At 37.8% G+C, this 26,674-nt stretch overlaps 6 protein-coding genes across 10 annotated transcripts; 1 reads left to right on the forward strand and 5 right to left on the reverse strand.

The window, feature by feature from the left end:
- The first annotated feature begins 187 nt into the window (after nt 1-187).
- Nucleotides 188-3,679, forward strand: LOC130989939 (probable polygalacturonase). The gene is made up of 5 exons (XM_057914117.1): nt 188-883; nt 1,321-1,441; nt 1,894-2,068; nt 2,645-2,715; nt 2,792-3,679. The coding sequence occupies exons 1-5, from the start codon at nt 446-448 to the stop codon at nt 3,415-3,417; spliced, it is 1,431 nt and encodes a 476-aa protein (XP_057770100.1). The 5' UTR covers nt 188-445; the 3' UTR covers nt 3,418-3,679.
- Nucleotides 3,680-3,944: 265 nt separating this feature from the next.
- On the reverse strand, nt 3,945-5,195 carry LOC130989942 (photosystem I reaction center subunit N, chloroplastic). The gene is made up of 3 exons (XM_057914119.1): nt 4,746-5,195; nt 4,438-4,563; nt 3,945-4,108 (listed from the first exon to the last, which is right to left on the reverse strand). Exons 1-3 carry the CDS (start codon nt 5,004-5,006, stop codon nt 4,019-4,021), a joined length of 477 nt encoding a protein of 158 aa, XP_057770102.1. The 5' UTR covers nt 5,007-5,195; the 3' UTR covers nt 3,945-4,018.
- A 308-nt stretch (nt 5,196-5,503) lies between these two features.
- On the reverse strand, nt 5,504-12,199 carry LOC130989937 (uncharacterized). Of its 5 annotated transcripts, XR_009090802.1 has the most exons (7): nt 10,341-10,511; nt 9,594-9,932; nt 7,573-8,224; nt 7,285-7,484; nt 6,953-7,197; nt 5,903-6,853; nt 5,504-5,741 (listed from the first exon to the last, which is right to left on the reverse strand). XR_009090802.1 is itself a non-coding variant. In XM_057914113.1 (6 exons), exons 2-6 carry the CDS (start codon nt 9,860-9,862, stop codon nt 6,078-6,080), a joined length of 2,142 nt encoding a protein of 713 aa, XP_057770096.1. In that variant the 5' UTR covers nt 9,863-9,932; nt 12,061-12,199; the 3' UTR covers nt 5,504-6,077. The 5 variants fall into 5 exon arrangements, 4 of the variants coding, with proteins under 4 accessions (XP_057770096.1, XP_057770095.1, XP_057770097.1 ...); XM_057914113.1 differs by lacking the exon at nt 10,341-10,511 and adding an exon at nt 12,061-12,199 and having other exon boundaries at nt 5,504-6,853; XM_057914112.1 differs by having other exon boundaries at nt 5,504-6,853; nt 10,341-10,578.
- Nucleotides 11,996-14,351, reverse strand: LOC130989941 (transcription factor MYB56-like). Its single transcript, XM_057914118.1, has 3 exons — nt 14,199-14,351; nt 12,895-13,102; nt 11,996-12,779 (listed from the first exon to the last, which is right to left on the reverse strand). Exons 2-3 carry the CDS (start codon nt 13,052-13,054, stop codon nt 12,199-12,201), a joined length of 741 nt encoding a protein of 246 aa, XP_057770101.1. The 5' UTR covers nt 13,055-13,102; nt 14,199-14,351; the 3' UTR covers nt 11,996-12,198.
- Nucleotides 14,352-15,477: 1,126 nt separating this feature from the next.
- On the reverse strand, nt 15,478-18,321 carry LOC130989938 (uncharacterized). The gene is made up of 4 exons (XM_057914116.1): nt 18,033-18,321; nt 17,840-17,945; nt 17,188-17,399; nt 15,478-17,011 (listed from the first exon to the last, which is right to left on the reverse strand). Exons 1-4 carry the CDS (start codon nt 18,219-18,221, stop codon nt 15,725-15,727), a joined length of 1,794 nt encoding a protein of 597 aa, XP_057770099.1. The 5' UTR covers nt 18,222-18,321; the 3' UTR covers nt 15,478-15,724.
- An 845-nt stretch (nt 18,322-19,166) lies between these two features.
- LOC130989943 (mitogen-activated protein kinase kinase kinase 3) lies at nt 19,167-26,014 on the reverse strand. Its single transcript, XM_057914120.1, has 11 exons — nt 25,225-26,014; nt 24,251-24,568; nt 23,734-23,821; nt 22,847-22,909; nt 21,678-21,838; nt 21,521-21,596; nt 20,845-20,904; nt 20,629-20,736; nt 20,307-20,540; nt 19,845-19,924; nt 19,167-19,751 (listed from the first exon to the last, which is right to left on the reverse strand). The coding sequence occupies exons 1-11, from the start codon at nt 25,635-25,637 to the stop codon at nt 19,490-19,492; spliced, it is 1,863 nt and encodes a 620-aa protein (XP_057770103.1). The 5' UTR covers nt 25,638-26,014; the 3' UTR covers nt 19,167-19,489.
- Between the last annotated feature and the right edge of the window lie 660 nt (nt 26,015-26,674).

Below are 26,674 nucleotides of genomic sequence, written 5' to 3' on the forward strand. Positions count from 1 at the left end.
GTATGTTCCGATTTGAATTAATATATACGTCTTTCTCTCAAAAAAAAAAATAATGAGTAAAATTATTTATAAAAATAGATTTAAAAGATGTTTTGGAGACGGATCAAAATAGAAAGAGAGAAGGATGTTCGAGGGAGGGATGGAGTACTGTGTATGGACAAAATTAGGATTTGGATTTAGAGGGGTTTGTATTTGGGCGGTGAGGTGTTTGTATATATTCCTTACACACACGGATACAGACAATCTCATGCACTCGTCAAACCCTCTCTAATTTCTTTTAATTCTCCCCTAATTCCAAACTCGCCTTTTCTCCACAGCCACATCATATCATTCATATTTATATTCATCGGATTAGCCCACGTAAATAAAAATAAGATCAATCACACAATTCATGTGATGATCTTGCATGTATATATATTATGCATATATATGAAGAAGAATATTGATGTTGATGATGCAAGGTGATAACCCTTTATTCAACGCTGCGAAATCGAGCTTCAGCCGCCCATCGCGGGCCTTCATATTGTTTCTGCTCGCGGCGGCGGCCACCGTGGCCCTCCACGTCACCACCCGCACCATCTCCCCCTTCTCCGATCAGCCCTCCCTCGACGGCTCCGGGGGCCCCAAGAGCTGCTCCCGCCTCTTCCGGGCCCCACCGCCGCGGAAGCTGGTCAAATCCGTCGCCGATTTCGGCGCGGTGGGCGACGGGATCACGTCCAACACCGCCGCGTTCCGCCGCGCGGTGGAGTATTTGAAGAGATCCGGCGGCGGCGGCGGGGCCCAGCTGAATGTTCCGAGGGGGAGGTGGCTCACGGGAAGCTTCAACATCACGAGCGATTTCACCCTTTTTCTCGAAGATGGCGCTGTCATTTTGGGATCTCAGGTGACTGCTAATTTCATTTACTATGACATGTTTTTATTTTATTTATTCTTTGTATTTTTCCTACAGTCATTAAATTTTTTATATTATTTTTTTTAAAAAAAGAAAATCTTTCCTTCTTTTTTGTGTTGCTTTGCTTGTGTGATATACTATGTTGCAGTTTACCATGTCTCAATTTTGATGCCTAAGTTTATGTGCTGCACATGGGCACCTAATTAAATGTGGGGGTTTCCCAAGTGAGAGTTTATGACAAAGATGGAGTTTTTAAGCTTCAAATTGTCAATTTAATTAGTGGGAATTGAAGAGATGCAAGAAGAAAAAAGCAACCTAAAAATGCTATCTTTATACTAATCAAAAGGCCCTTTAATTTATTTGTGATTGTGTATTAATGGGATAAATCTTGCAATAATGCTAATAAAGTTGAGTAATTTGAATAGTAGGATCCAGAAGAATGGCCCATCATCGAGGCGTTGCCTTCGTATGGAAGAGGTAGAGAGAGAGAGGGAGGCAGACACATTAGCCTCATTCACGGGAATTCCCTTAGAAATGTTGTCATTACAGGTACAAAAAAGATTCTCAAAAGTGTTTTAAGTAATGATCTTCATTATTAAAGTGTTTGCCATAATTGAACCAGCTCATGCTTTGCACAAGTTTTGAATAATGATGGAATTCAACTATGTTGAATGTGAAAGGGGAGGCTTGCAATGTGATGTTTAACTTTGTTTGGAATAATTATTTAGTTGACTAGATTAATTAGTACTATATGCCACCTCTCCCTTATTTCATATGTATCTTCACCTTCATTATGAGGTGTAATATCATAATGAGTCCTCTAAATAAAAAATATTTCAAATGGTGAATTGGTGTTTTTGAATCTTTGCTTGTGCCTAATGCTGCAAGTTAGGCAAATCAATTGGATTAACGAATGATATAGGCTTTCATGTGAAAGAGATTAGCATTTGATTAATGCGTGTTGATGCTAATTAATCGATCTAAGTCGAGTATATTTGCAGGTAACAATGGCACCATCGATGGTCAAGGGAAGATGTGGTGGGATCTATGGTGGAATAGGACATTGAAGCACACAAGAGGCCATCTTGTTGAACTTGTTAACTCACACAATATTCTAATCTCAAACCTCACTTTTCGCAACTCTCCTTTTTGGACCATTCATCCTGTTTACTGCAGGTATCACTTCATCTGCAACATGTTTCTGCAAAAAATATAAAAAGCAAAAAAAAAAAAAAAAATTGTTTAGTGGAAATATGTTGTCTTTGTATGAACTATATTAGTAGGTATTGGGGTAAAAGTTATTTAAGTTCAAGAAATGGGTGATTGTGGACTTCATAGTATTCTATTCTTGTATTGAAAAGTATATTTTTAGGCCTGCTACTTTGTCACTAAAGATCATTTCTTGCTTATTTTAAGTAGAAAGATACAAAACTTTAATAGCACCAACATAAACAATAGCAATAATGTGTCTTTACTGTTGGAACGAAGCAGTGGAAAAGATAGAAAGGAATTGATTTACAATTTAATTTTTTTATGATAAACCTCTAAAGAATGAGGAAAAAGGTATGCTTGTAAACATTTGAAGATTTTGTCTGCATATACCGGCTTCTAAACTTCGAATGATGCTTCTCTTGTTAAATTAATTAAGCATAGATATTGATATCTTACTATAAGTTTTCATTTATTTTTTGCAAAAGAAAATGGAAAGAACATGTTTTATTAATTTTGACCAGCATTTTTTATTTTATGCAGCAATGTTGTTATCAGAGACATGACAATCTTGGCACCTCTAAATGCCCCAAATACTGATGGCATTGATCCAGGTAGCACTCAAATTTTCACATTCACTTTAAATAGGCTAAAATAATGAAATTAAGTAGAAAATTCTTATTTATGCAGATTCAAGCTCCAATGTATGCATTGAAGATTGTTATATCGAGAGTGGTGATGATTTAGTAGCGGTAAAGAGTGGTTGGGACCAATACGGCATAGCCACGGCTAGACCGAGTGTAAACATTACTATAAGAAGAGTATCAGGAACTACTCCAACGTGTTCCGGCATTGGGATAGGCAGCGAGATGTCCGGTGGGATCAGTCATGTTCTAGTCGAGGATCTGTACGTTAGAGACTCTGCAGCCGGAGTGAGGATCAAGACCGACAAGGGGAGAGGTGGATACATCACTAATATCACTATACAAAATGTTGTGATGGAGAGAGTTAAGGTGCCCTTTAGGTTTAGCAGAGGCGCAGACGACCACCCGGATGAGAAATGGGACCGGAACGCGTTGCCTTTGGTGAGAGGGATACGGATAAGTAATGTGGTGAGTAAGGATTCGAGAAAAGCCCCCTCGCTAGTAGGCATTGAAGGGGCACCATTTGAGGATATATGCATGAAAAACGTTAGCCTGCTTGGGATATCGCCGTCTCTGAGGTGGAGCTGTGAGTTCATCTCTGGTTTCAGCGACGGGGTGACCCCCATGCCGTGCTTGGAGTTGCAGCGAAACGGCTCCTCGTCTTGGTGTTAGTGTTTGCTCCTCTCTCTCTCTCTTGGTTTCATATATTTGCAGAACACCCAATTCATCCATTATTTATGTAACATTAGGTACATATTATGGCAGTTTTTTTTTTTGTTTACTTGTACACAGAGTTGCAGTTTTACAAGAGTCCATTTTTTAGAAAGTACACAAAATTCTTTGTAATTTTTACCAGTGTAGTCATTTGACAACATTTTGTAACAAAGAAATTCTTGTATTGAACCAAGAAATAGACATTAGAAGTTAAAGAAAAGGGACTATACTATCTTTTTTGGGATAGGATTACTGTCAAATGATTGACTCTATGAAATTGCATTCATACTTGCTCATATTATACATAACTAAGGAGACATTCTTGAGAAATCTTTAGAATTCCCACTGCTTAGCTTATATCAAATGAAATATGAATAGCCCTTCATGTGTTTGAAAGAAGGGGCATAGTTGAAGTGATTCCCTAAGAAATCTAATAACAATACACTTGAGAAAACAAATATTATGACACAAATAAGAGCATGAAATTTCAGAAAATGAATTCCTTGAAGCACAAAATAGATACACGCTGTGGAATAAGTGTAGTTAGCTCATATACATTTCACCATTTCCAAAACACATTTGAACCACACTTGTACTTGTCCTTCCCTTCGCACTCCAACGCCAGATCTTCACTAATGAATGGAACTTTCTGCAACAAACAAAGCATTGAGCAACATTAGCACACACCATATATATATATATATATATAGGGTTGGGATCTATGAAGAAGTAACTATATTTCGTTCTGAATAAGTCAATAAATTTACCGAATAAATCACGCGACCGAACGAATAGTTATTTTACTGAATAAACACGTACATTTTTCGTTCATGCGCTCGCGTGATTTATTCAGTAAATGTATTGAATTATTCAGCCTTCGTTGTTTCCTTCTACATTTAGCATTCTTTATTGATCCCTTCCCTATATATATATATATATATATATATATATAGAGAGAGAGAGAGAGAGAGATCAAACCTTCTGTTTGGCAAGATCTTGGCAGCCGGTGAAGTTCTCGGGGAACTTGCACGTGCCGAACTGAACGGTGTAGGCGCGTGCGAAGTTTGCGCCGCTGGTGGCAAGCCTCTTCTTGTCATTCAGTTCCTGCATCAACCAACAATATCTTGATCAAACTCTGCATCTTTGAAACGTGATCATGCAAAACCTATAGATGATGTTGTCCTGAGCTTATAATCTTGAAACGTTACATCGTATAAGCTCTTCAAACATCTTATAAGATGCCTAATACAAACTCAGCCAGACACCCTCTTAGTAAAAAAGCAAACCTTGTTAGCCTTGCTCTTCTCCAGGTAGTCATCGATGACGCCGGCATTGGCGTTGGAGGTGGCAGCAACGGCGGTGAAGAGGGCGGCGCCGAGGCCGAAAAGGGCAGCTCTCCTTCCTGATTCACTAGCCTGCTGAGCCCTGATGACGGGCAGTCTCTGAGCCGGGGTGGCAACGGACGGCAGAGAGCCGACTTTCGAGCTGAGCTCGGCGCCGGAGATGGCGTAGTTGCAAGCCAAAACGCCAGAATTCATGACTGCCATTAGAGAGATTTTTTGGGGGGATGATGGGAAAATGGGGTGATGGAGATTACAGTTTATCAAGTGATGTGGGGTTAAGGTAGTGGATGGAGTGTGGATAAGGTGAGATTGCCTCACTCCCCCATTGGCAAATTCTGCATTTCATAAACTCCTACTTGGCACTTTTCTGTGGTGGGATTTCTATATTTTGAGGGCCCATTTTTGATAGAAAAGTGGGATTTCTATATTTTGAGGGCCCATTTTTGATAGAAAAGTGGGATTTCTATATTTTGAGGGCCCATTTTTGATCTTACTCAGCCTTAGCTTTTCTTTAATATTAATCCACACATCCTTGGATATTCAATAGTGAATGGAACTATGCAAATATTGGCAAAAAGTAATGCTTTTGCATTCCAAAAGGGAGATAGAAAGTAGAATCCCAAACAATTCATAACTGAAAAGCTAAAAAAGAACCTGCTTTGTAAAATCAAACTTAGAAGTAACACAAACAAAGAAGAATATGAAAAGCTCAAGCAACTCAAGTCAAACATCTATTGGATCAAATCTGATTCAGATTGACTGGAATTAACAAATAAAGACAATTTTAATACTCGAATAACCTCCAATCCAATAAACTAACAAGAAATGTCCCTCGCTGTTTACACTAATCTAGAGAGAGGTGGCAAAGAAATGGTTTGTGGATATACACACCCAATAGACCACATTTGAGGCTTCTGGGCACAGGTTGCATTCTGTTACCTGCAAAACCATGCACAAGTTGGGAATTTTAACGTTCAATCTCGATACTCGCTACTGTTGAAGATGAAGGCTGCAAGAACATTGGCTAAGAATAAAATTGGGCCGATTTCAATATCTGCATGTTCTTTATTCCTGTCAAGTAGAGCAATTTCAAGGCCAACCTGAGTTCGTTACCTCTGGCAACCACGGCCACGTGCTCCACAGCCTCACGGGTGCATTTCCCATCTTTTCTTATCATCCTGTGGCCTCCAAGGAATACCAAATATCGAGTATCTCATCAAAGACATCAGACACTGCAGACTTCTTCCATAACAGGTTCCTATAATTACAAAGGGATCATCTTAGGCGATGCAATCCCTTCCTCTTCCTACCCCTAATAGTAGCAGAATTCTTGGTGGTTCCTGGCAAAGCTAGTGACTGCCTGCCAGACGATGTTCTAGCTCGCTTAGGCGCCCACTTTAGTGGCATATTGTTTACAACAAGGCCTATATTATTGGAATTATTCAATTCCACAAACTTCTGAACTTCGTCGAGGATTTGAAATGTCCAGGCAGTTGACAGGTCAAGTGATACAGAATCATCAATTGGCTTCTTCCAGAGATCCATTAAGATATATTTGAGAGACTGAAATGATAAGGAAGATTGGTAGTGTGGCATATTACCACAAATCATATTGACCTTAACCACATGCTTGCATAGGTTTCCTTGTAATGACCATTCACAATCACAATGCGCGAATTCAGAACCAGGATTCCAAACTAGTTTACTTAGGCTGCTGTCCTTCTGACTGAGAACTTTAGCAAAAAGTTGATCTTTTTCATCAAAGGAAACAGAAGTGTCGGGGATTTGGAGAGCTCGATGCCATGACGTCGAAGCAATGTAATCATCCTTCACGTTTGGAAACAAATCACTTTCATCTGCATAACGGTCAAGCCAGTAGCTAGAGTGCAACTCAGTTGTCAACTTATGAACTAACCAATCAACCCTCTGGAGGGAACCGAGATGTGAATCATCATACAGTTTCGTTTTCAGCTTCACGTGATATGCTTCAATTGCACCAGACGCTTCCTGGCTTGCAAGTGGAAGAGTCTTCATTAATTTAAGCCACATTTCTGCAGCATAAAAGATTCATGAGAAAGCAAGCAAAAGCATGCAAATGACAACAATATAGACAAATAAACGCGCATGTATTACAGAACATAGTCACTGACCAATCTTAGGGAGCCAAGAATCTTTGAAATATTGCATAAAGGAAGTTTGATCAACAAAATCCAGCAAGAGTTCTTCTAAAGCAACAGCAAGATCCATTCCTCCCCAAATGCCGTACACTATTTGGCCCAAACGTTTAAAGATCTCCCTCTGGACTTCAATGTTAGTACATTTCTGAACGACATGTCGCAGCCATGACCTACGAACACGCCAGAGGGAGAAAAGTACAGGGCAAGAAAATATCTCCCTGAAAAAATGAGAAGGCCAAATCAATAAACTGTAATTACTAGCTAGATAAAGATTGAGGAAAAGAAATGCAAGCAAAGCATTTTGCCTTATGGGCTCAATCTCTGCAGCAGCATCATCAATTAAAATTCCGTTGGCTTTCCATCCAGGGTCAACTGAGTGAACTCGATCAAGTAGTGATTTCATCCATATAGCGACATCTGGCTTAGCAATACTGCGAGTAATGATCCAAGCAACAGGGAGCACATGTTCTCTTGAGTCAAAAACAAGAAGTGTGCACAATGGGTACTGCAATTAGAGTAACTCATAATTTAAGAGCCATGAATTACAGATTCTTATGCAGCACTGAACAAACTCTAATATATATATATTTTACCTTTAGTCTCTTAATCCCAAATGTTGAATCAACCGCTATGATATTCCGATGGCCAAAGCGGATCATTTGTTGCAGCTGCCATTCAGTCTGTATTCCCAAGATAAAAGGCTCATTTTCTGATGTATCTCGATAAAAGAAAATGGACTTCTTGTTCCGTTCAGCCCACAAACGAATGCTGGCTTCGTCATCTAGATCCAACTCGTGAGTGGAACGCTTAATAATCATCCCAAGTTTCTGCACATATTGTGAAGCAAGGGTTTGCACTTTTGGATCAGAACCACAGTAGCGTTGAATCCCCTCGATATGTTTCTCCAACACATTTTCCTCAGGTATACCAAGATAAATCATAGACATAGTTTGCTGTTGAATCTCACTACAAACATACGGAATCTTCTTGGCACCAGGGCCTATTGCATCCTTATCTAGGGGGCCATGGCAGACAAAGCCTGCTTTATTCACATGACGCCTCTCATTATATATAAGAAGCACAAGGGATGGACGGGCATATAGACGCTTCACAACAAAATTGCATGTACACCCCCGCATAGATTGAGGTCTGGCTGCACGATTTCGTGTGTTTAGCCGATATCTTCTACTTGGCAATGTACCTCCACCTTCTCCATAATTTTCAGGCCCAAAAGAACACCAATACCTTCACAATAAAAACAACTAACATCAGCATTAGAAAGATGACTCGGAAACTGAATACTACAGTGGTAAATTTATTGGCTTGCATAAAGGGAGTTCAACGAAATGATTGAATTACTTCTTTCAGAAGGCATACAGGGTTTTGTAAAAGGGTTAAACCATTGAAGTGAAATAATAAAGATTTAACATTTTCCGACTATGACGGATCAAAACCTAAAGTAACTGTTTCCAAGCAATTCTACGAAAGAGTAAAAAATATTATTTTCCTGCCTATGTGTTTGCATTTAACATCTACACAATGTTATTAGTTATTACAGGTATCTTTAAACATATATAGTATAGGGGGCAAAGTGGATTTCATTCAAAGCATTAAACAACTAAAAACATGGACAGATAAACAAATCATCTTAGCTACCTTCTCCAGTGTATTTTTTTGTTTCCTAACTATGTAAGAGTGAAGTATGCCCGTCTCTATTCAAATGTCTAACCACATCATAGATAGCAATATAAATCTACTAATACCACTTCTATTTAAACAGATCTTCATTGTTTACCATATTGTGCAGGGGTTGAATTGGATCAGTGGCTTTTAATATTTACTAAGAAAAAAAAAAAAAATAACAATGCCATGGATCGACGAATAAATCTTTTCCTATACCTTCTGTCTCAGTATGACATTTGTTCTGTGTTCAAATTGGTAGAAGTTGAGTGGGTAGTAATTTTTTATTCAGAAAAGTATATAAGTAATAAAAGCTATATGCAAAAATTGGGCAATCTTTGTTGTTTGTTCAGGCATGTATGAATCAAGTGGAGTCCAAGAAAAACTAAACAACTAAGTGAATAAATGGATAAACAAATCTTCTAGTTTCCCTTCTGCATTTAGTATGACCTTGTTTGCTCAATCATGTAGGAGTAGAGCTGATCATTAGCTTCTGGATCCAAATCCAATGAAGGTATAAAAAAACAAGCCATGAGTGAGCACCAAATGGTTCGGAGGAAAGTATAAGTGTGACTCTCAGTCACCTTCATCTCCCAAAATCGGTATATTCCTACTGTCTCTCTCCCCAGGAATAGGGAGGGAATCTGTGTTTGGAAGGTAAAGTAAAGCTGAGTCTGCAGAGACTAAAAGCAAGATAATTTAGTTCTTTGTGAAGCTATTTACTTTGCCAAGGCACACACACACATTCATTTTGTGTCAGCCCAAAACAAGCCATTTTAAATAAGAACATCCAAAAGATTGACAAAGTACAGTCATTTCAAATGAAAGCATCAACCCGCAAATCCAAATGAAGGAGATAATTAAATGCTTAGATTAAACCAATATAATTAAAAAAAAAAATGAGAACATAAACAAAAGTGAATTGACTACTTACAGCCTATACTCCAAATACTCATCATTCTTGTATTCCTTTAAGGTTCCTTTGGATCGTTTCCGGCCCCTCTCGATGTGGAACCTGGTTGGGCACTCGACATTAGAACATTCTCCAATTATGAAGGCATCAACCCGATCATATGGTATAAGAGCAACATCATCACATCGCTCTGCACTTCTAAGCTTGAACCAATCCAAATTAGCTGAACAGAAATCTTCTCCAGGGGGATCTTGCACTGGGAGATTATCAATAGATTCAATTACATCCATCTGCTTCAGTTTAACCCTTCAACTTCTAAAATTGTGTGATTAAGCAACGGGCAGCATTCACTGCGCATAACTGCAACAAATAACAAATTAAAATAAAGAGAATATACACAGTTAGAAAAATTAGGCATTATCTATTACCTAGTTTCAAAGATGAGCAGAGGTGTAAATGAAGCTACAAGAAATGGTTCAGGTACCTCAAAATATCGAATCAAGATAATTAAACAAAAAATCAAGAGTATAAACAACCACAGTCACCAGCAAAAAGAGAAAGTAAATCACGAAGATACAATTTTTTCGCGGCACAACAAATCAGAAAAGCACAATTTACAAACAATCTTAACAAGAAACAAGATAAAATGGACGTATCAACACAGGGAAAGCACGCAGCAAAAGAAAATCAGAAACACAAATTTCTCCAGAGGTATAGACAATCCTAAAAATTATAATCAGGAGTTGTGTTTGGGAAAAGACAACTTACAGCTGCTCCATGGTAAATAACACTCATACCAGTGTGTGTACGTGTGTGCGTGTGTGCTTGTGTGCGTGTGAGAGAAAGAGAGGGTTTTTGTTGAAGGGCTGAAAATTTTGAAGGGGTTTTTGAGGGGGTGAAGGATCTTTCAAGCAGAAACCTTTCTCATTTTTCCTTTTCTTTTTCTCTCTCTCTTTTAAGTTTCCAAAGAAATTTATTTCTTCGCTTTACAAAAGAAAAAAAAAAAAATCTTCGTTTTTTTCAGTTTTTCACTTCTTCTCATTTGGAAAAGACCTATCTCACTGTCACATGTCAGTCCGGTTTTAAAAAACTAAATATTTAATTTTTTTTTTAATCCACTTTGTTAAATTCAACACTCAATTTTTTCTTTAATAAATTAACAATATTAAATAAAAAAATTTAAAGATCGCGCCACATAAAATTCGAACCTAGGACATTTAAGTTTAGTATTTGAACGCAAAAAAACAAATTGAGTTAGTGTTTCTGGGGTGCAATTCGATCGTATAAGTTGGCCTATATATATTTTTCTTTCATAACTTATTGAAAATCGTAATCAAATCAATAATGCTAAATCAAAAAGGCCATACAAAAAAATTTGTTGTCTTCTTCAATGTTAATAAGAGCATCTACAGTGCAGTCTCTAGCGTGCTGGACCCAGTTGACGAAGGAGAGTCGTGCGCTGGCGTGCCGCACAAACTCGTACTAGATAGGTCCATTGGTGCCGAGCACAATGTGGCGCGTGTTCAACTCGCGCCCATTTAATAATAATAATAATAATAATAAAATTCTAACCTTTAGTTACATTTTTAATTTAATTTTTTTAAAAATAGCCCGTCAACGTATCTTTTGGCATTTTTTTCCTTTTTCAATATCTATAAATACTCCATAGTCTCTATTCCACGTTATCACAAATTAATGATTTGAAAGTCAAATTTTTCATCGGAATTTCTTGATATTGGTCACTCATATTTGAATAAATTATTCACTTTTCGCCTTAAAAAAATCATCTTATCATTTCAATAAAACACTTTCACATTACTTTTTAAAAATATATATTATACTAATATTATTCTACGTGGAAATTTTAGGATTTCCTATTCATATTTTAAAAATATTTAGAATTTCACAATGGATTTTCATTAGATTTATCGTACCAAAAAAGAAATAAAGACATAATTTGAAGGGACGGATGAAATATTAATATTACCTTTGTAGTTTTCGATTTTTATTGAGACAAATAATCAATTCTTATAACAATTTATATTTATAAATTTAAATAGGTTCAAATTAATAATCAAAACGATAACGGGTATAAGTATATTAGCTCTTGATACCCCTATCTAAATAAACACATTGCTAATTAAAGCAAACAAACTCCTAATACAACTTGACTATGAATAAAATCAAATATGTCGAGTTACGATTACTCGAGTCTTTTCTTTTTCGTTTTCTTTTTTGTTGAAAATGGCAAACCTCCCTTGTTGGCAAATTAATTTTGCCAAAATGCACCAATAAAGCAACAATTTCCTCACATTCAAGTAAATACCAAAAGTCTACTAAATCAAACACATGCTCATTTACAGTAGAAACTTCTTATCACTGAAAATGAAACCATAATTAATACCACACTTAATCAAATCATCTGAGAATCAAAATACGAAAATTTATTTAGATTTAACCGAAGGAGTCCTTAGTCCTTACCACTTACCAGCAAACTGTCAGAAAACTTCACCGTAAGGCGAAAATTCGAACATAAGGGCTGATCATCACACAACTCCAGAATAGACGAAATACGAGAGCACGGTGAGCAAAGCATAACAAGAAAACAACAAACTGCGACCACTCTTTAATCGGAACCCCCAACACCTAAAAAGTCGATGAATTCATGACCTGCAGAATTCGCATCCGAGATCATGGAACTCCCGTAGCTTTTTCTCTGATGTGGGCGAGGACCAAGGCTGCTCAGGGTGGAAGAGGGCGGCCCGACCTGGGTGAAATTTTCACCCTTGCCATAGACAGAAGAGGAACCACCAATGAATGAAGGCCTCATTCCTACCCTGCCAGGCATCGGACTCACCAAGGGAGCAGAGCCATGATAGTTTGTTCCTCGACTGGTAACATCAGAAAACTGTGAGCCAACCATTGATATGCTCTGATTTTGAGACAAACCTCTAGATCCATTGTCCAGACGGACATGGGGATCGTTGCTGGAAGATGAGGGTGTGGATTTCCTACTCCCTGCTAGTATATGGTACTGGTTCTTCACTTGGTTATCTGTTCGACCAGGGAAGTAACTGACGATGACAGACCACTTGTTTCCAAATTCGTTGTGAAGCAGAAGGAGCCTTCGCTTCTCTTCTACAGTGAATGGTGTCTTATCAACTCCCGGGTGCAATTGGTTGAGCCACCTTATCCTACAGCTCTTCCCTATGAGGAAACCAGAAAACAGACCTTATCTCTTAGCATTAGAAAACTGAAAGTGACTGACATGCATAATACAGAAACGCCTTTGATGAAGTCTCAGACACAAGGGAAACAATACCTGATCTCCCTTCGATATGAGTTGCAATGTGATCCCACTTTGCTGGACCATGCATCTGGACAAGGGTTTTTAGGAGCTCGTCTTCCTCGTGTGTCCAGTGCCATTTTCTGCAGCCCTTTCTTCTCTGGCTTGCTCTGCCACTTGTTCTCAAGGTCGCCATTGCAGAAATTAGAGCCTCTTAAAAGATGACTAGTTATTTCTGCGGCTTCCGAAAGTTTGATTTGAAATTTATAGGAGACGAAGGTAAAAGAAATGCATCAATGCATAGCTGGAGAGATGTAATAATCTGAAACTGATTTTGTCAATTTGGACGGATTACATAAATATCACACCTACTATTCACTGAATCAAGTTTCATTGTCAACACATGTAACGGACGATAAAGTATTCTAGCATCGTAAATGACTCAACTCCGTGAGTCAATACAATTAATGAGTTTCTGTTCTTTGCGCTCACTTTGCTTATCCCTAGACAAGCCAAAGGAATCAATTCCGAAATATAATGCGAAGAAATGCATAGGTTGCAAAATTTAATACTATATAGCATTTTTTATTCCTAAATCCCCAGAAGGGACAAACTCTATGTGAACCAGAAAACACATTGAAGCACCCACCACTTTATTATCTCACAATATAATTCAACAGAAGGAAATAAAAGGAAAATCAGTCGCGAGGTTTTAAAACCACTGTGCAAGAAACCTGCTTTATGAGTGTGTTGTTGGTGCATGTGGATTTCAAAATGTTATTTATTGTTGCGCCAACAAAAGAAAAAGCAAGTTACAGAAATGAAAAAGTTGGTCAGCCCAACTCTTTTAATTGCAGGTCTGGATTGCTTGTCTGTTTTTCAACAATATATCAAACAACCCAAAAGAGTTAATACTGCGCAATCTGGGAAGTAAATGTAAATTCTCTTTTTAAAAAGAGGCGGCATCTGTCACAGCCGTTTCAGGAAATGATAGACAGGAGCATGAAGAAAATTTAGGTCAAGTATTATTGCAAGACATTTTAAGAAAAATGAAAAAATGCCACCATCTTCTAAGAGAAATCCTGAAACAATTTGATATACTACATCATTCATTGCATTTACCTTTTAATGACTAAATTTATTAAGAGCCTAACATCCTATCGCTGAGTTCTCTGAGAATAGCAACAAACTCCATAAATAAATAACTATATGAAGAGATTTGATATAAGCTATGGTCATAAAATGGATTTTAAAGATGAAACTTCTTTTATTTTCTTTTTATTTTTTATTTTCATTTTTAAACACCTAAAGGTGAAACTTATCTACTCATTTTCCAGTACCTTAGAGGAGTTTCCATTAGCAAACAATATTTGCAACCCCGTGCATCCTTTCCACCATTTGGAGGTAGCAGGCATGTTCATGGGAGGAAATTATTTGATTGAAAATGATTCAATTGCTCCCCAAGTACCCTTGTTGTTCCTTTAATACTTGGCCTGTAACATTTTCCATATAAAAACTCATTAATGAACAGAAAGAACTTCTGCATATAAGCAAATGGTCAGGACTAAAACTTGATGCACGTATCTAAGTTCTGAGGTATAGGTCACTCCCTTATTTCCAGTCAATTTCATTCTTCAGCCCGTATATTTTTGTAGATCTAATAACAGATAGTTCTTTCAGCCAGTACATTTTTGTAGATCTCACAGAAAGGGACAAGTAAAAGAAAAAAGGATTTAGATCCTGACTGTTCCATCCAGGAAATTCAAGTATTGTAGACACGAATAAGATACATATCCACATATTCATATTTTGTCAATCCTGGGGTATCATCAGAAAGATACTCAGTTTAAGCATAAACCAACTAACTGCTTCCTTTTAAGAGGAGGTTTGGCTGAGCTTATAAGCTCCTTAAAAACACATTCCAAGAGAATCCAACACCTAGTGACCTTGTGAACCATGCAGTTCTTACTGAAGGGACTTCACACATAATATCAAGAAAGTAGTGACAATATAGAAATTTTCAAGTAAAAGGCAGTAACTAATACTTTAACATCAATATGTAAATCCTTTCCAGAGAAAGGAGAATGTAATCAAGATCACAAAGATTCTGGAACCATTATGAGGTGTGGATCTAAATCCATCTTAGGGAATTAGAAAATAAGGAATGACAATCTAATAAATATATTTAAGATGCCTAATAATAAATATCAGCGGCCCCCAGGTTTTGCAAGCAACCCAAGGGAAGTATCTTACTCAGCAGGAAAAATTACTATATAAGAGAAGGGGTCAACAACATGCACCAATAAAAGATAAAAGCTTAATCATCACCAGCCCCATAGTTTAAAGGCTAAAATGATCCGATTACCATCAACGTCCAAAAGTGAAGTTGGATTTTTGTTTCAGAAGGTGGGAAAAAAATTACTGTACCAAGAAATATATGATGTGTCAGCATAATTTTGCATGAGTAAGTAACAGCATTTTTTTATGACAGAAAAGAACACTGGAATTAAGTTTTATCACAATGGCAAAAGCACACTAGGGTTTATACATTGGTGGTATAAACACATATACATGAACAACTGACAAACAGCAGACTATCTGCAATTGTATACAAAGAAGAATCAAACTATTGGTGTCAATCCATTAAGCCAGAAACTGAAAATGTTGAACATATGAGAAAAGTTGTATAAAGCTTCATGTATACCTGATATTTTATCTTCTTTTTCAGGCTAAAAAGCCATTTAAACAACACAACTCAAAGTTACATTGTTGAAAGATGTTCCTTGAAAACAACAAGCATGAGCAAATGATAGCCAGCCTTGAAATTTCAAAATAAGGATTTAGATTCTTGTGGAAAAAGCTTTTTTTAAGTCCTCTTCCTTGCAGATTTTTTGGCCTTCATAAGCATCACAAGGGAGGGAAGGCGCTGACGCACTGGCACATTCATAGGCCTGTATAATCTTCTTAAGTTTTCACCATAGCTGTTCGATGAGCTCACAGTTGAGGTAGCAGCAAGTTCTGTGGAATTTGTCTCAGTAAAATCAATTTTTCTCTTGGTTTTTAATACCTCTTCAGCATTCACTTGAGCAACTTCTTCTTTCTCGAATGACACATTTTTTGTTTCTGCTGCTGATTTCGCCATTGAACTACTTGTGGAAATCTCCTCCTTATCATAATTATTGTTAGGCCCACTGCAATTTGTTCCAGCAAACTTGCTTTGTCTCATTGCTACCAGTTGCTCTTCAGAATTCTCAACAGTAACATTTTCTTTCTGAAAAGAAACATTTTTTGTTTCAATTAGTTCTTTCTCCTCGGAATTACAAATGGCTGATGCATCTTTAGATTCATGTGGGAATGCCAAATAGGGGAGACCAAGCCTCGCTTGTCCAAATAATGTGACCAAAGGTCTTTTGCCCGGGGGAGATAAACTCAACCTTTTCCGCTGGTAGGTGGATATGACCAAAGATCCAGATTGTGTTTCCACATAGCCATTGGAGATGTCCTCCACCAAATTTGAGGAGCTCAATTTTTTATTTGGTCCATCTGGAACTAAATGTTCTACGGCATTGATGTCAAGAAGTTTGCATAGAGAGTCGTCAAAAGCTTGTCGATTTTTAAAACAGTGCTTCTTAACATAATCCAGTTCCATAGCCCTGCAGCTAGGCGTTGTTGACACTACCCATTTCGGCCCAAGAAGTTGCAAGGCCCAATCCAGTTCTTCTCTGGACGAGTGTATTGAGTAACAGACATGCCAAACACCATATATATCTTTGACAGCTTGATTGACTCTTGCCTTTTGTTGCTTTTCCATCTCGGAAACACCCTCATTACAAACATACCATTGTGAAGAAGGACGTAAAATAAGAGGTTCGTGCTGAAAATTGGCACGAGCCTCAGCTATCTTTACTGCAGCTCTTTCATATAGTTTGGGGAAGCCATCAAATAGTTGGAAACGTGAAGATGGATCTTCTGATATGATCTCAGGAGCTATGAGTTTAAGCGAGTTAAAGCATTCTAAATTTCTGGCTTTATCTACATATATCTTCTCACCAAATGCTTGCGACACCTCTACAAGTATTTCTTCTTGACCTAGAAGATCACATGCCAAATACACCGCACGGGCATCAGGGTGATTCCATATACAGTTGATAACCTGGTTTGCAAATATTTGTAGTCAGTCAGTCAGTCATTAAAGTGCAGTCAATATATCTACTGACTTAAGCATCGAAAAAGGGATCATTTAAGCTTTTAGATGGTACTTCAAATATTAAACCATCTAATATCCACCGGCCAAGAGAAACATATTCAAGGAGGATTAAGGAAGTATACCTGCTGCTTCGCTGAGTATTTGCTGGGCATCTTCAAAGGATATTGACCAAATGTGCAATCTAGAAAAATGTAATCAAGTGGACATTTTGGTTCTTTCCCTTTCTTGCCAATGTACTTGTCTGGTAAACTTAGGAAACACTCGGGAGTTAATCTGCAATCTCCTGTGTGAAATATATTGCCAAAACTTCCTTCAAATAGAAACATCACCGCTCCTGAATAAAAATACAAAAATTGCTTGTGACATTTCTTTTTCATCAGAATCTTAAGATCATCTAGACTTGGAGGCAAAGGTGAGTGTAAGAGGGAACATCTGGAGGCAAATGGGAAAAAAGGGGCACAGTTATCAACCTCTAAGCAAGTGAAGAAATGGGGAAAATGTGATAAAGATTGCATTAACAAGTTTGCTAGTACATATAATACTACATATATAAAGAAGGCTATGTTCTAATCTGATAAGAATGAAATAATATCGACATCACTTTCTATTCACATGACATGCTACTTTTCCATCTATTCCCTTTCAGGCTCACCAACGGTATGGACGCAATTATCACTTCATCAAAATGTTGCAAAAGATTATCACTTTTCCAGGTTGTACAGAAATATGCAAAATTCAGACAGCATGAAATGCAAAAAAAAGGGCAATACAGACCTGGACAATGATTGGCATCAAATGCAGTGACAACGTAATCACCATCGGGATCCTGAATCACCAAAGATTGCCCGACCTCAATAGCAACGAACATCGAATCATCAAGCTGTAAAAACAATTCGAACAATAAACCGATCAGAAAAGGCAAGGGGTGGAAACAATTCAAATGAAGAAGAAGAAGAAAAAAACGCGCCTGGGGATAGAATTGGCGGAGAAGAATTTTGGTAAGGAGAGTGGAGTAGATAGGATAGGAAGCGTGAGAGAGGATCCCCTGCGCGTGGTCTTTGTGAGCGTGGGTGAGGAAATGGCTCCTCTTCAATTTGGAAGACGGCGTCCATGTATCCACCGAAAATGGCAGCCCCCGAGGCATCTCTATCGGCATCTTCAACTCTCTCTCTCTCCCTCTCTCCCTCTCTCTCTCTCCCTCTCCCTCTCTCTCGTGTGCTTCTGTAGAGCGAGAGCGACAATGGTTAAACCTGGTCGAAATTAAATCAGGTGTGATGAACCAGAGTAAGAATTAATCAATGTTTTTTTTTTTTAATTATGCCCAAAAAAATACACGAACATCGAAAAAAATTCAAATTTTGATTTGAACTTTCAATTAAGTTAAAAATACATCAATATATTGTAGTTGCAATTGTTACCCGTCGAAATTAGACCTTAATTTGCAGTCGAAAGCGATGAGGAATTGCATTTTTTTTTGTCAAAGTTCGTGTATTTCTTTTGTCAATATTATTTCTTTAATACAAAACAACGTCGTTTTAATTATCGGATGCTTGCGCCATGTATGAACTTCTGACTGTCAACTAAATTCTAATTTCGACGAAAGTCAAATTCAAGTGAAAATTATAATTCAAATATAAATTTGTGTATTTTTTATTTAATTTTTTTGACTTAAATTGAAAATTCATGTAAAAATTATACTTTTTCACCAAAGTTTGTGAATTTTTTTTGCCATAATTCCTTTTTTTTCAATAAATTAGACACTTGAACATGAGATTTTTTTTTTCCCCCAACATTAATCCCTCTGTATCATGCTGATACATTGGGTCCTCACTTATAATATATATTAATGTAATTAATAATTAAATTATTTTTTATTAATTGTTAATAAAGTGTTGGCAGGAAATTGTTGAGCAATTGATTTATATATATAATATATATATAGATATGATTAGTCAACCTTATAAATATATATTGAGAAAAAAGGTGGAATTTTTTTTAGCTAATGGATCAACTTTTATATATGTATAGATTGAATCCTCTCAGCATCTTTTCATGATCAAATCACTTGGACTTGCACAAAGATTTCTAAATCCAGGCTGGCGACTATAAAAATTCATTTGAAATTCCCAACATTCTTCATCAGTGTTCTGATAGCATACACCAGAAGAGCTCTCTCTCTCTCTCTCTTTCTCTCTCTCTATTTACATGGCCATCATACAGATTACGTCCAACGGAACTGTCAAATTGAGTTACGTACCATGGTTACTCAATGTTCAGCGAGGCTACCTCGTGGTCGTCGTATTCGAGCCCTGTTGTCCTGTTCTGAGGAAGCACGAAACTCGCCTGCTTCACACCCCATTTATCAGCTCATCCTCCCACGAGTACGTTGCAGGGGTTGGCGTTTTCCAGCACATTTCTGGATTGCTATAGTATGTTCCGCGTTGGAGATCTGGACGGCGCTTGAGCTCTAAATTGTGGGATTTCGAGCCACGGATCAAGGGATGTTCTTGAGTTGGGCCTTAATGGAAATATCGAGTGATCGTTATAATTCTGACTGCTTTGCCCAACATAAGGATAAGAGGGGTGTGGTGGAGAAACGAAAAAGCTGTTGTACGCCCCTCCATCATGTCGTAACGGGCTTGAAGAGGGGGATACGGGCAGAGATGTTATCATTCTCATGTTATCCCTGCAGACACGATACAAGGACAGTTAAATTTCCACGCGCACGCCCAATATGCAGATGAAACACATCGGATCGAGTAGAACTAAATGTCAGTACCTAGGGCTTATTAAGGTTCTTGGTACGGTTAACTCGAAAGAGCTGTTCTTCGTTCTGCTGGACTGCATTTCCTGAGCAGTCTGCCATGAGTATCAACATAAAAAATTTAGACAGATTGCACAAAATCTTTAAATAATTAGTCTGCAATCACATTTATATTCAAGTAACTGCAATACTCGGCAAATTCAGAAAGAAAATATTCATACTTCATTACCAAGGAAGCCACTAAAGTCTATATATCCATATTTTACCGGCAGCGAGTGGGATTCAGGGTCCAACTCTAGCAATAATAGAGTGAAATCCAAGTTAAACTAGAAGTTTTCAGTCACCAAAGTGCCTCTATTTAATGCAATGAGAACGTCCAAAACCGAAACAGGGAAAATGAATGAAGAAAGTTGAAATAGACAAAATTTCAAGATAAGAATCAGTCAAAATATTGGATCGTGTAACAAGAAAAATTACCGGTGTGCGGCTTCCATCAAAAGCTCGAGGAAAAGCCTCTCTTGTTATATTGGCATTGGCTCGTGCTGTTGTTTGATTTCTAACAAAAGGGTGACAGAGTAACTTGGATGCAGTTGACCTCGCAGATGGTTCCCGCTGCAAGCATTGCCTTATGAAACCTTTTGCATCAGCAGATAGGTAATCTGGAATTTCTGGAGTGTCTTTGCTGTTTCCAATTTTAAATATAGCAGCAACCTGATAAATGAAATGAGCCCCAAAAATTTAAATGCCAAAGAAATTTCAAAACAACGAAAGTTCAACTTAGCAAGTTAAGATGTCGAACCCCTTCATATTGGCTCCAGGGCGGTTTAGAAGTAGCCATTTCAAGAACTGTGCATCCTAAGCTCCAGATATCTACTGGAAGGCTGTATCCATTTGTATTCATAACCACCTGATGGGATATAGGCATATAGAATACAATAATCAGAATCCATTGGGAATAAAAACTGTCTAAAATGCCTTGTGAACATATATCGTTTTCAAATAGAAAGAGACGAACCTCAGGCGCCATCCAATAAGGGCTGCCTTTGAAGGATAACATTGATGAACAGTTAGCTATCTGTTCATTGAAAAATCATTACATAAGCGAGTCAGTACCTTGGAATAATAATTCCATATAGAATTCAGCTTATCCATGACAAAAACAATGGGAACCATTCATGCGTCCATAGATTTTCCACTCTTCTGTCATGCTAGTGCAGATATTTTAATGTATTAAGAAATGGAAATCTACTACTGAGGTGCATGAGATCGATTATTTCCAATCTGGAGACATGGCGTAAGAGATATTTACTTTAATATATTGCACATTTATTGCAGGGAGAAACTAAGAGAAACAATATTTTATTATTGAGCGCACTTTTACTGCACTTCTACACTTGACAAATAAGCTTGAGTGCCAGTTCATACTACACGGAGAGTGATCGAGAACAAGGTAAGCACAAATGTCACGGTATTGATATTGGTTGTAGGCGTGATGGCTCTTATACTCCTAGCCAAGTTGTACTTAATGACTAGCACCACTACTCGGTTAACCATGTTTAAGCAATATACAGAATTCCACCAACCAACCACTGCAGCTTCATAAAGTCACATAATTTTTTTTAATATTCAGTGACCTACTATGTAATTTGCTATTGAGATAACAAATAGCAAATAAATGAAGCGATACATACATGTTTCGCCATTCCAAAATCAGCAAGTTTTACTTCACCATTTGGGTCTACTAAAATGTTTGCTCCCTTGATATCTCTGCAGAGAAGCAATGAAATTTAGAACATCACCATGCAACATGAAATAATGTTTTGATTGCCAGGAAAGAGAGATGTGGACCTGTGCACAGTATTGCGCCCGTGCAAGTAGGCCAGACCACAGAGGATCTGGCGGGTGTAATTCTGTATAACAGGTTCGGCAAACGGACCATATTCTTGCAGTAATTTGTGGATGGAACCTCCAGAAACATACTCCAAATAAACTGATAGTCTCTCTTCGCTCTGGAAGAATTAACCACAGTTACAAGGAGCAAAAGTTTCATGGTCTACCCATCATGATATAATGAGATGCATAATGATAGAAAATAGACATTATATACATAAATGAGATGTGATTGGCAGACTTGATCGATACTGGTAATAATTTGTAAGAGGTGTTCAAGAAGTTTTGTTTTCTTCATGAATTTGCAGCAAAAACCAATCTCCCGATTCCACAATCTGATAGGCATGACAGGAGGTATTGGAAGCATTTATTCAGTAAAGACTGGATATTTGGTTGATTTTCGATATTATTTACCGCCAGTTCATCAGATGCCTTTCAAGAATAAGGATAGGATGGAGCTGGTTTTGAAATGAAATATTTTTCCAAAGTTTTTCCTGGGGAGAGTTTTGAGAGATTCTTGTCCTGTTGAGTGGAATCTATGTAGACACCATGTTCTGACAGTTAGGATCTGTTTGAGCTGCAATAAAGTTCTGGGCTAAATCAAGTTTTACGTGATAGAGTTCAGTCATTCTTGGAAAGAGATTAAATTCTGGATGCAGGTCATTGAAAGCAATACAACTTAACTTTAGAGAGAGAGCCACATATTTGGATGCCTATTAGGCTACAAGACAAATGAATTGAGCATATTTCAATTCCAGAAATTATCAGGAGACTGGAATCTTCAGAGGCTTGCCCAAGTTAGAGCGGATGCCGGCACTCATGCCGATTCGACCCAGAATGGCATAGGTTGTCGTTCGAGACTCTAACAGCTCCATTTTGGCAGAAAAGAGAGAGTGTTCTGGATTATGAGATTGCTGAAATGATGGCTTTGGTTAGGTAGGGATTTCTTCTTGGTATTTTTTCATATGTACCGAAATACCAATTTGATCGGTTGTCTGATTACCTGTCTTGGTTATTATTATTTGTTTTGCAGGATTCTCTGCCTTCTTAATATATTTCCCATGTCGGGCTTTCAAAAAAATGAATAAGTGAAATGTACTATAAGACTAGACTGAACTTAATCGTACCAGATCACTTCCATAGTATTGAACAATATTCGGATGTGAAAGCTGACTTAGCAAGGTTATTTCCTGAAAAGATGAACAAATGTGTAAGGAAGTTATAGATAAGAACAAGAATTTGGAACTAAAAGTACAAGGCAAATGCCTTAAGGTAGAATGTTATTCTTTCAAGTAGTTGATAACAATGTTGTAAAAGTCTTGAGGTGTTTTGTCTCGGCGAGGCGAGGCGTAATCCTCAAGGCGGTCCGAGGTTTAAGCCTCGACTAAAGACAAAAAAGTTTATAAAAATTATAAAATAATTATAATTTAAAAAACATAGATAACAAACCAAACACTAAACTTAATTGTTTAGAAGTCTCAAAAACATCAAATTAAAGACATAAAGTGTTCGTAATATTGTTTAATTACTCAATAATAAGATCAAATCATAATCAAACATCACAGTCATCTAACTCATCCACAACACCATTAGTCCTCATCAATATACATCTATATCCAATCTTGTTCGTTGCATCTCCTCAACAATAAGAAGATTGATGCTACTGCATAACTTTCTTTCTTTTTTGTTTAGTTAGGGTTATAATTAGTTTAGATGGGTTTAGAGTTTATGTATAATATTTATTGGGCATTCAATTTTTATTGTTTTTGAATTAGTTAGGCCGAAAAAACCCGACCAACCAAGCCCAAAAACCTTGTGTGCTGCTTTTTGGTGAGGTGGGCTTCACACCTTGGGGCATTTTACCCTAAGGCGTACACCTCAGCTTGAAAAGGCGTAAGCCTTGAGGCGTTTTCCCATAGCCTCGCCTCAAGGCGGGCCTCAAAGCATAAGACTCAACAACTTTTTATAACACTGGTTGATAATGTAAATCAAGACGGCAAGTATTCAGAAGCACCTGATTCAGTTGCTTGAGACTTTCTTTTGATGACTGATCGTCTGAAACAAGTCGGACTTCTTTTATGGCGCACATTTGCCCATTCTCACTGCCATAAACACATTAGATTGTGTTATAATGTTTACGTATATAATCAGTAGAAGTTCGAACCTAAGTAGACTGCACAGGAGAAGAAGATAATCAATTTTACCCTAAGTTCCGCTCATGCACTTCAAATTATTAGTCAGAAGGTACACCCACATAACTGCAATAAGGTAAATTACTATACACTGGTAACAATTGACGTCATGTTATTGCTATGAAAGAGTTCCATTATAGTAAATTGTTCATACATTTATCCCAGCGACTGAAATAAAGGAGCACAAAACGTAAAAACCTTATATGTAACGTATTGATCGTTATGAAAATGAAGTAATTATAGAGCGTATTATGGTAGATATTATAGTGAAAACAATGTTTGATATTGATTAAAAAGCTACAATATACATCTCTTCCTAAAAATCATTCCATCCATTACCTGTTAAAGCCAAGGTAAACATGACCAAAAGTGCCTCTTCCTAGAAGCTTTCCTTTCCTCCATTTGGAAGAATTACAACTTGAGCTTTCATTTGTGCCAGGACTTCTCGGGGTTGGTAACGCAGAAGAGTTAGCTGGAGAACCAGGTGGAAGAGGCAGTTTATGAAACTCACTCTTCCCTTCCTCCAGTTTCCCACCCGGAGAGTCCAAACTCATTCCACTAAACCGTGCATGAAGAGGTGATACAGGTGTTGTATTGCACCTGGAACCTCGACCCGGGCTCCTCAGTAAAGGACTCAATCTGCCTCCCCCGTGTCCTCTGTCACAGGATTAAAATATGTCATCCACAATGTAAAGAGGCATAGCGTAAACCAATATTAGCAAGGTGCTATCGCCTTAATATCTAATGCCAGAGAACCAAATCACAGGGGAATTATACATTCACTTTGCCTGAATTGTCATTTTACAGACGACCAAGTGTGGTATAAAAACCTTCAAAATCATATACTACAAGAATTTAATTTACAGTGTTCTACTTCACCTTCTAAACTTTGGCTAGAGATATATATGCACAATTTTGATAGGAGATAAGTTTGAGATACAATCTGTGCAAGAGAAAAAAGGCACAAAATATGAGGAATTAGCATTCTTAGAAGAATTAATAGCTCAAAGGCGTTCGAGTATAGCTAGAAACTAGATGGATCGCCTCGTTAAACTACTCAAAAACAAAGAGATAAGATAAACAAAACTCCAATCCGGAGGTGAGCCTACCCCCAAAAAATTCGACTTTTGGAACCAAATCAATCAACTAATTCATCAAATCCAAAACTGAACCAGATGAAGAATCGTAACAACCCGATAACAATAGCCCCAAATTAGACAGATGAAGTAAAAGAGAGAATATTTATCAAGCATTGACCAAAAAATCCCAAATCATCAAAACAAAAAAAGTCCCCAAAAAATCACAAAACCCACCTAAAAGCAGCCTGATCAGCCGCAACGTGAGCGTGATCATCGGACGACCCAGACGAGCTGACGCTCGAAACCGAACCCGATCCAGATCCGGACCCGACTCCATGAACCGGATCATTCGACGCCCCCAACGGCCTAGGCAGCGGCTGCGGCTGCCCTTTATCCAACGAAGACGCCGAATCGAACCCGGAGAAGCCCGATGAATCTCCGCCGCTCAATTCTCTTACCCCGGGGAAAAATTCTCTGCTAACTCTCGGCGAATTTCTCGACTGCTGCTGCAGTAGACCTTCGTCCAAGCTTTTGACTTTGTGGTCAATCTCTTTCCCTCTCTTCTTCTCATTCTTCAGGGATGCGCTCTTCGCCGAATTTTCCGAATCTTTGCTCCGCCCAGACTTCTTACTCCACCAAGCCGGCATTTTTTCTTGTCTGGATTGAAGTGAATTGAAGCAGAAGTGGATTAACTATATGTATCTGTTGACATATGTGCGTGTATGTGTGTGCGCGCACCACCTACGCGTACATGTATCAATCAAGGAGAGAGAGAGAAATGGAGAGACAGATTGGAAATTGGTTGAATTTATATTGGGAATAAGTTCGATGAGAGTTGAAGAAGAAAAGACCCTATTCCGCGTATACGTATCCACACATGTATGTATATGAGAATTTGGAGTATTCGTGGTTTGTCTTTAGCTCTGTTATGGCTAATTTTGTTTGAATTATTTTAGAGAGAGAGAGTGGGGGGCCGTCGGCTCAAGAGAGAGAAAACGGAAACAAAATGATAAACAGCTAAGCCAGTTGCGGGCGGCAGGCGGTGGTTGGATTAAAACCAACTACTTGACGTGGCCTACTTTTCTAGAATATTTTGTTATTTCCTTTTTTAATACTATTATTTTTTAATTTAATATTTTCTTACTTGTTACTAAATTAACTAAATTTACAAATTATATAAAAATCAACAATTCATTCGTTTTATTCATCTCATTACGAATTTACATGTTTTAGTCTTGTAGACCAACTTAAGATGATGTATGCAACGTAAGAAAAAGGGCGATGACGCTCTCTCTCTCTAGGGTTTTTTTCTACTTCAGCCGACGTTAACTCCTCCGTCTTGTCGTAGTTTCGCCTGCCTTTCTTCCCGTCGTCCGGCTTTGGGTTTCTCCAACAACTTCGATCATCCTCCACGATTGCCTGCACTTCGCCGCCTCGTTGTAGACCAACTTAAATCTATCTAAGTGAGTATTATTTAGATGTCAAAATCTAACATAATTTATTTGTTAAAATATAATTTAGATGTCAATTGGTTTTAGAAAATAATCTAGATGTTAATAATTCACAAGTGATATTTGAAAAGTAAAAACGACATCTTTTTATTCCTCGTCGATTCAGTCATTTAAAGTTTTCAGGTGATACTATGTCAATCATTAAATTGGATCAGAATTAATTCAACTCGTTA

Source organism: Salvia miltiorrhiza, chromosome 6 (assembly GCF_028751815.1).
Source record: "Salvia miltiorrhiza cultivar Shanhuang (shh) chromosome 6, IMPLAD_Smil_shh, whole genome shotgun sequence".
NCBI lineage: Eukaryota > Viridiplantae > Streptophyta > Magnoliopsida > Lamiales > Lamiaceae > Salvia > Salvia miltiorrhiza.

Bases quoted from the DNA above. Each gene is read 5' to 3' on its own strand.
- LOC130989942 (XM_057914119.1), bottom strand. From the start codon at position 5,006: ATGGCAGTCATGAATTCTGGCGTTTTGGCTTGCAACTACGCCATCTCC. The intron at 4,564-4,745 runs GTTTGCTTTTTT...TGGTTGATGCAG, and splicing joins AGAAGAGCAAGGCTAACAAG to GAACTGAATGACAAGAAGAG. The intron at 4,109-4,437 runs GTTTGATCTCTC...TGTTTGTTGCAG, and splicing joins AAGATCTTGCCAAACAGAAG to AAAGTTCCATTCATTAGTGA.
- LOC130989937 (XM_057914113.1), bottom strand. From the start codon at position 9,862: ATGGATGTAATTGAATCTATTGATAATCTCCCAGTGCAAGATCCCCCT. The intron at 7,485-7,572 runs GTAAAATATATA...CTCTAATTGCAG, and splicing joins TTGGGATTAAGAGACTAAAG to TACCCATTGTGCACACTTCT. The intron at 7,198-7,284 runs GCAAAATGCTTT...TCATTTTTTCAG, and splicing joins GCAGAGATTGAGCCCATAAG to GGAGATATTTTCTTGCCCTG.
- LOC130989943 (XM_057914120.1), bottom strand. From the start codon at position 25,637: ATGCCGGCTTGGTGGAGTAAGAAGTCTGGGCGGAGCAAAGATTCGGAA. The intron at 20,737-20,844 runs GTTCGTCTCTTT...ATATCCCATCAG, and splicing joins CTTATTGGATGGCGCCTGAG to GTGGTTATGAATACAAATGG. The intron at 19,752-19,844 runs GTACTGACATTT...TCGTGTCTGCAG, and splicing joins AGAACCTTAATAAGCCCTAG to GGATAACATGAGAATGATAA.
- LOC130989941 (XM_057914118.1), bottom strand. From the start codon at position 13,054: ATGGCGACCTTGAGAACAAGTGGCAGAGCAAGCCAGAGAAGAAAGGGC. The intron at 12,780-12,894 runs GTATTGTTTCCC...GTTTCCTCATAG, and splicing joins TCATATCGAAGGGAGATCAG to GGAAGAGCTGTAGGATAAGG.
- LOC130989938 (XM_057914116.1), bottom strand. From the start codon at position 18,221: ATGCCGATAGAGATGCCTCGGGGGCTGCCATTTTCGGTGGATACATGG. The intron at 17,400-17,839 runs GTCTGTATTGCC...ATTTTTATTCAG, and splicing joins TGATGCCAATCATTGTCCAG to GAGCGGTGATGTTTCTATTT. The intron at 17,012-17,187 runs GTATACTTCCTT...TTTGCAAACCAG, and splicing joins AATACTCAGCGAAGCAGCAG to GTTATCAACTGTATATGGAA.
- LOC130989939 (XM_057914117.1), top strand. From the start codon at position 446: ATGTTGATGATGCAAGGTGATAACCCTTTATTCAACGCTGCGAAATCG. The intron at 884-1,320 runs GTGACTGCTAAT...TTTGAATAGTAG, and splicing joins CTGTCATTTTGGGATCTCAG to GATCCAGAAGAATGGCCCAT. The intron at 2,716-2,791 runs GTAGCACTCAAA...TTATTTATGCAG, and splicing joins TACTGATGGCATTGATCCAG to ATTCAAGCTCCAATGTATGC.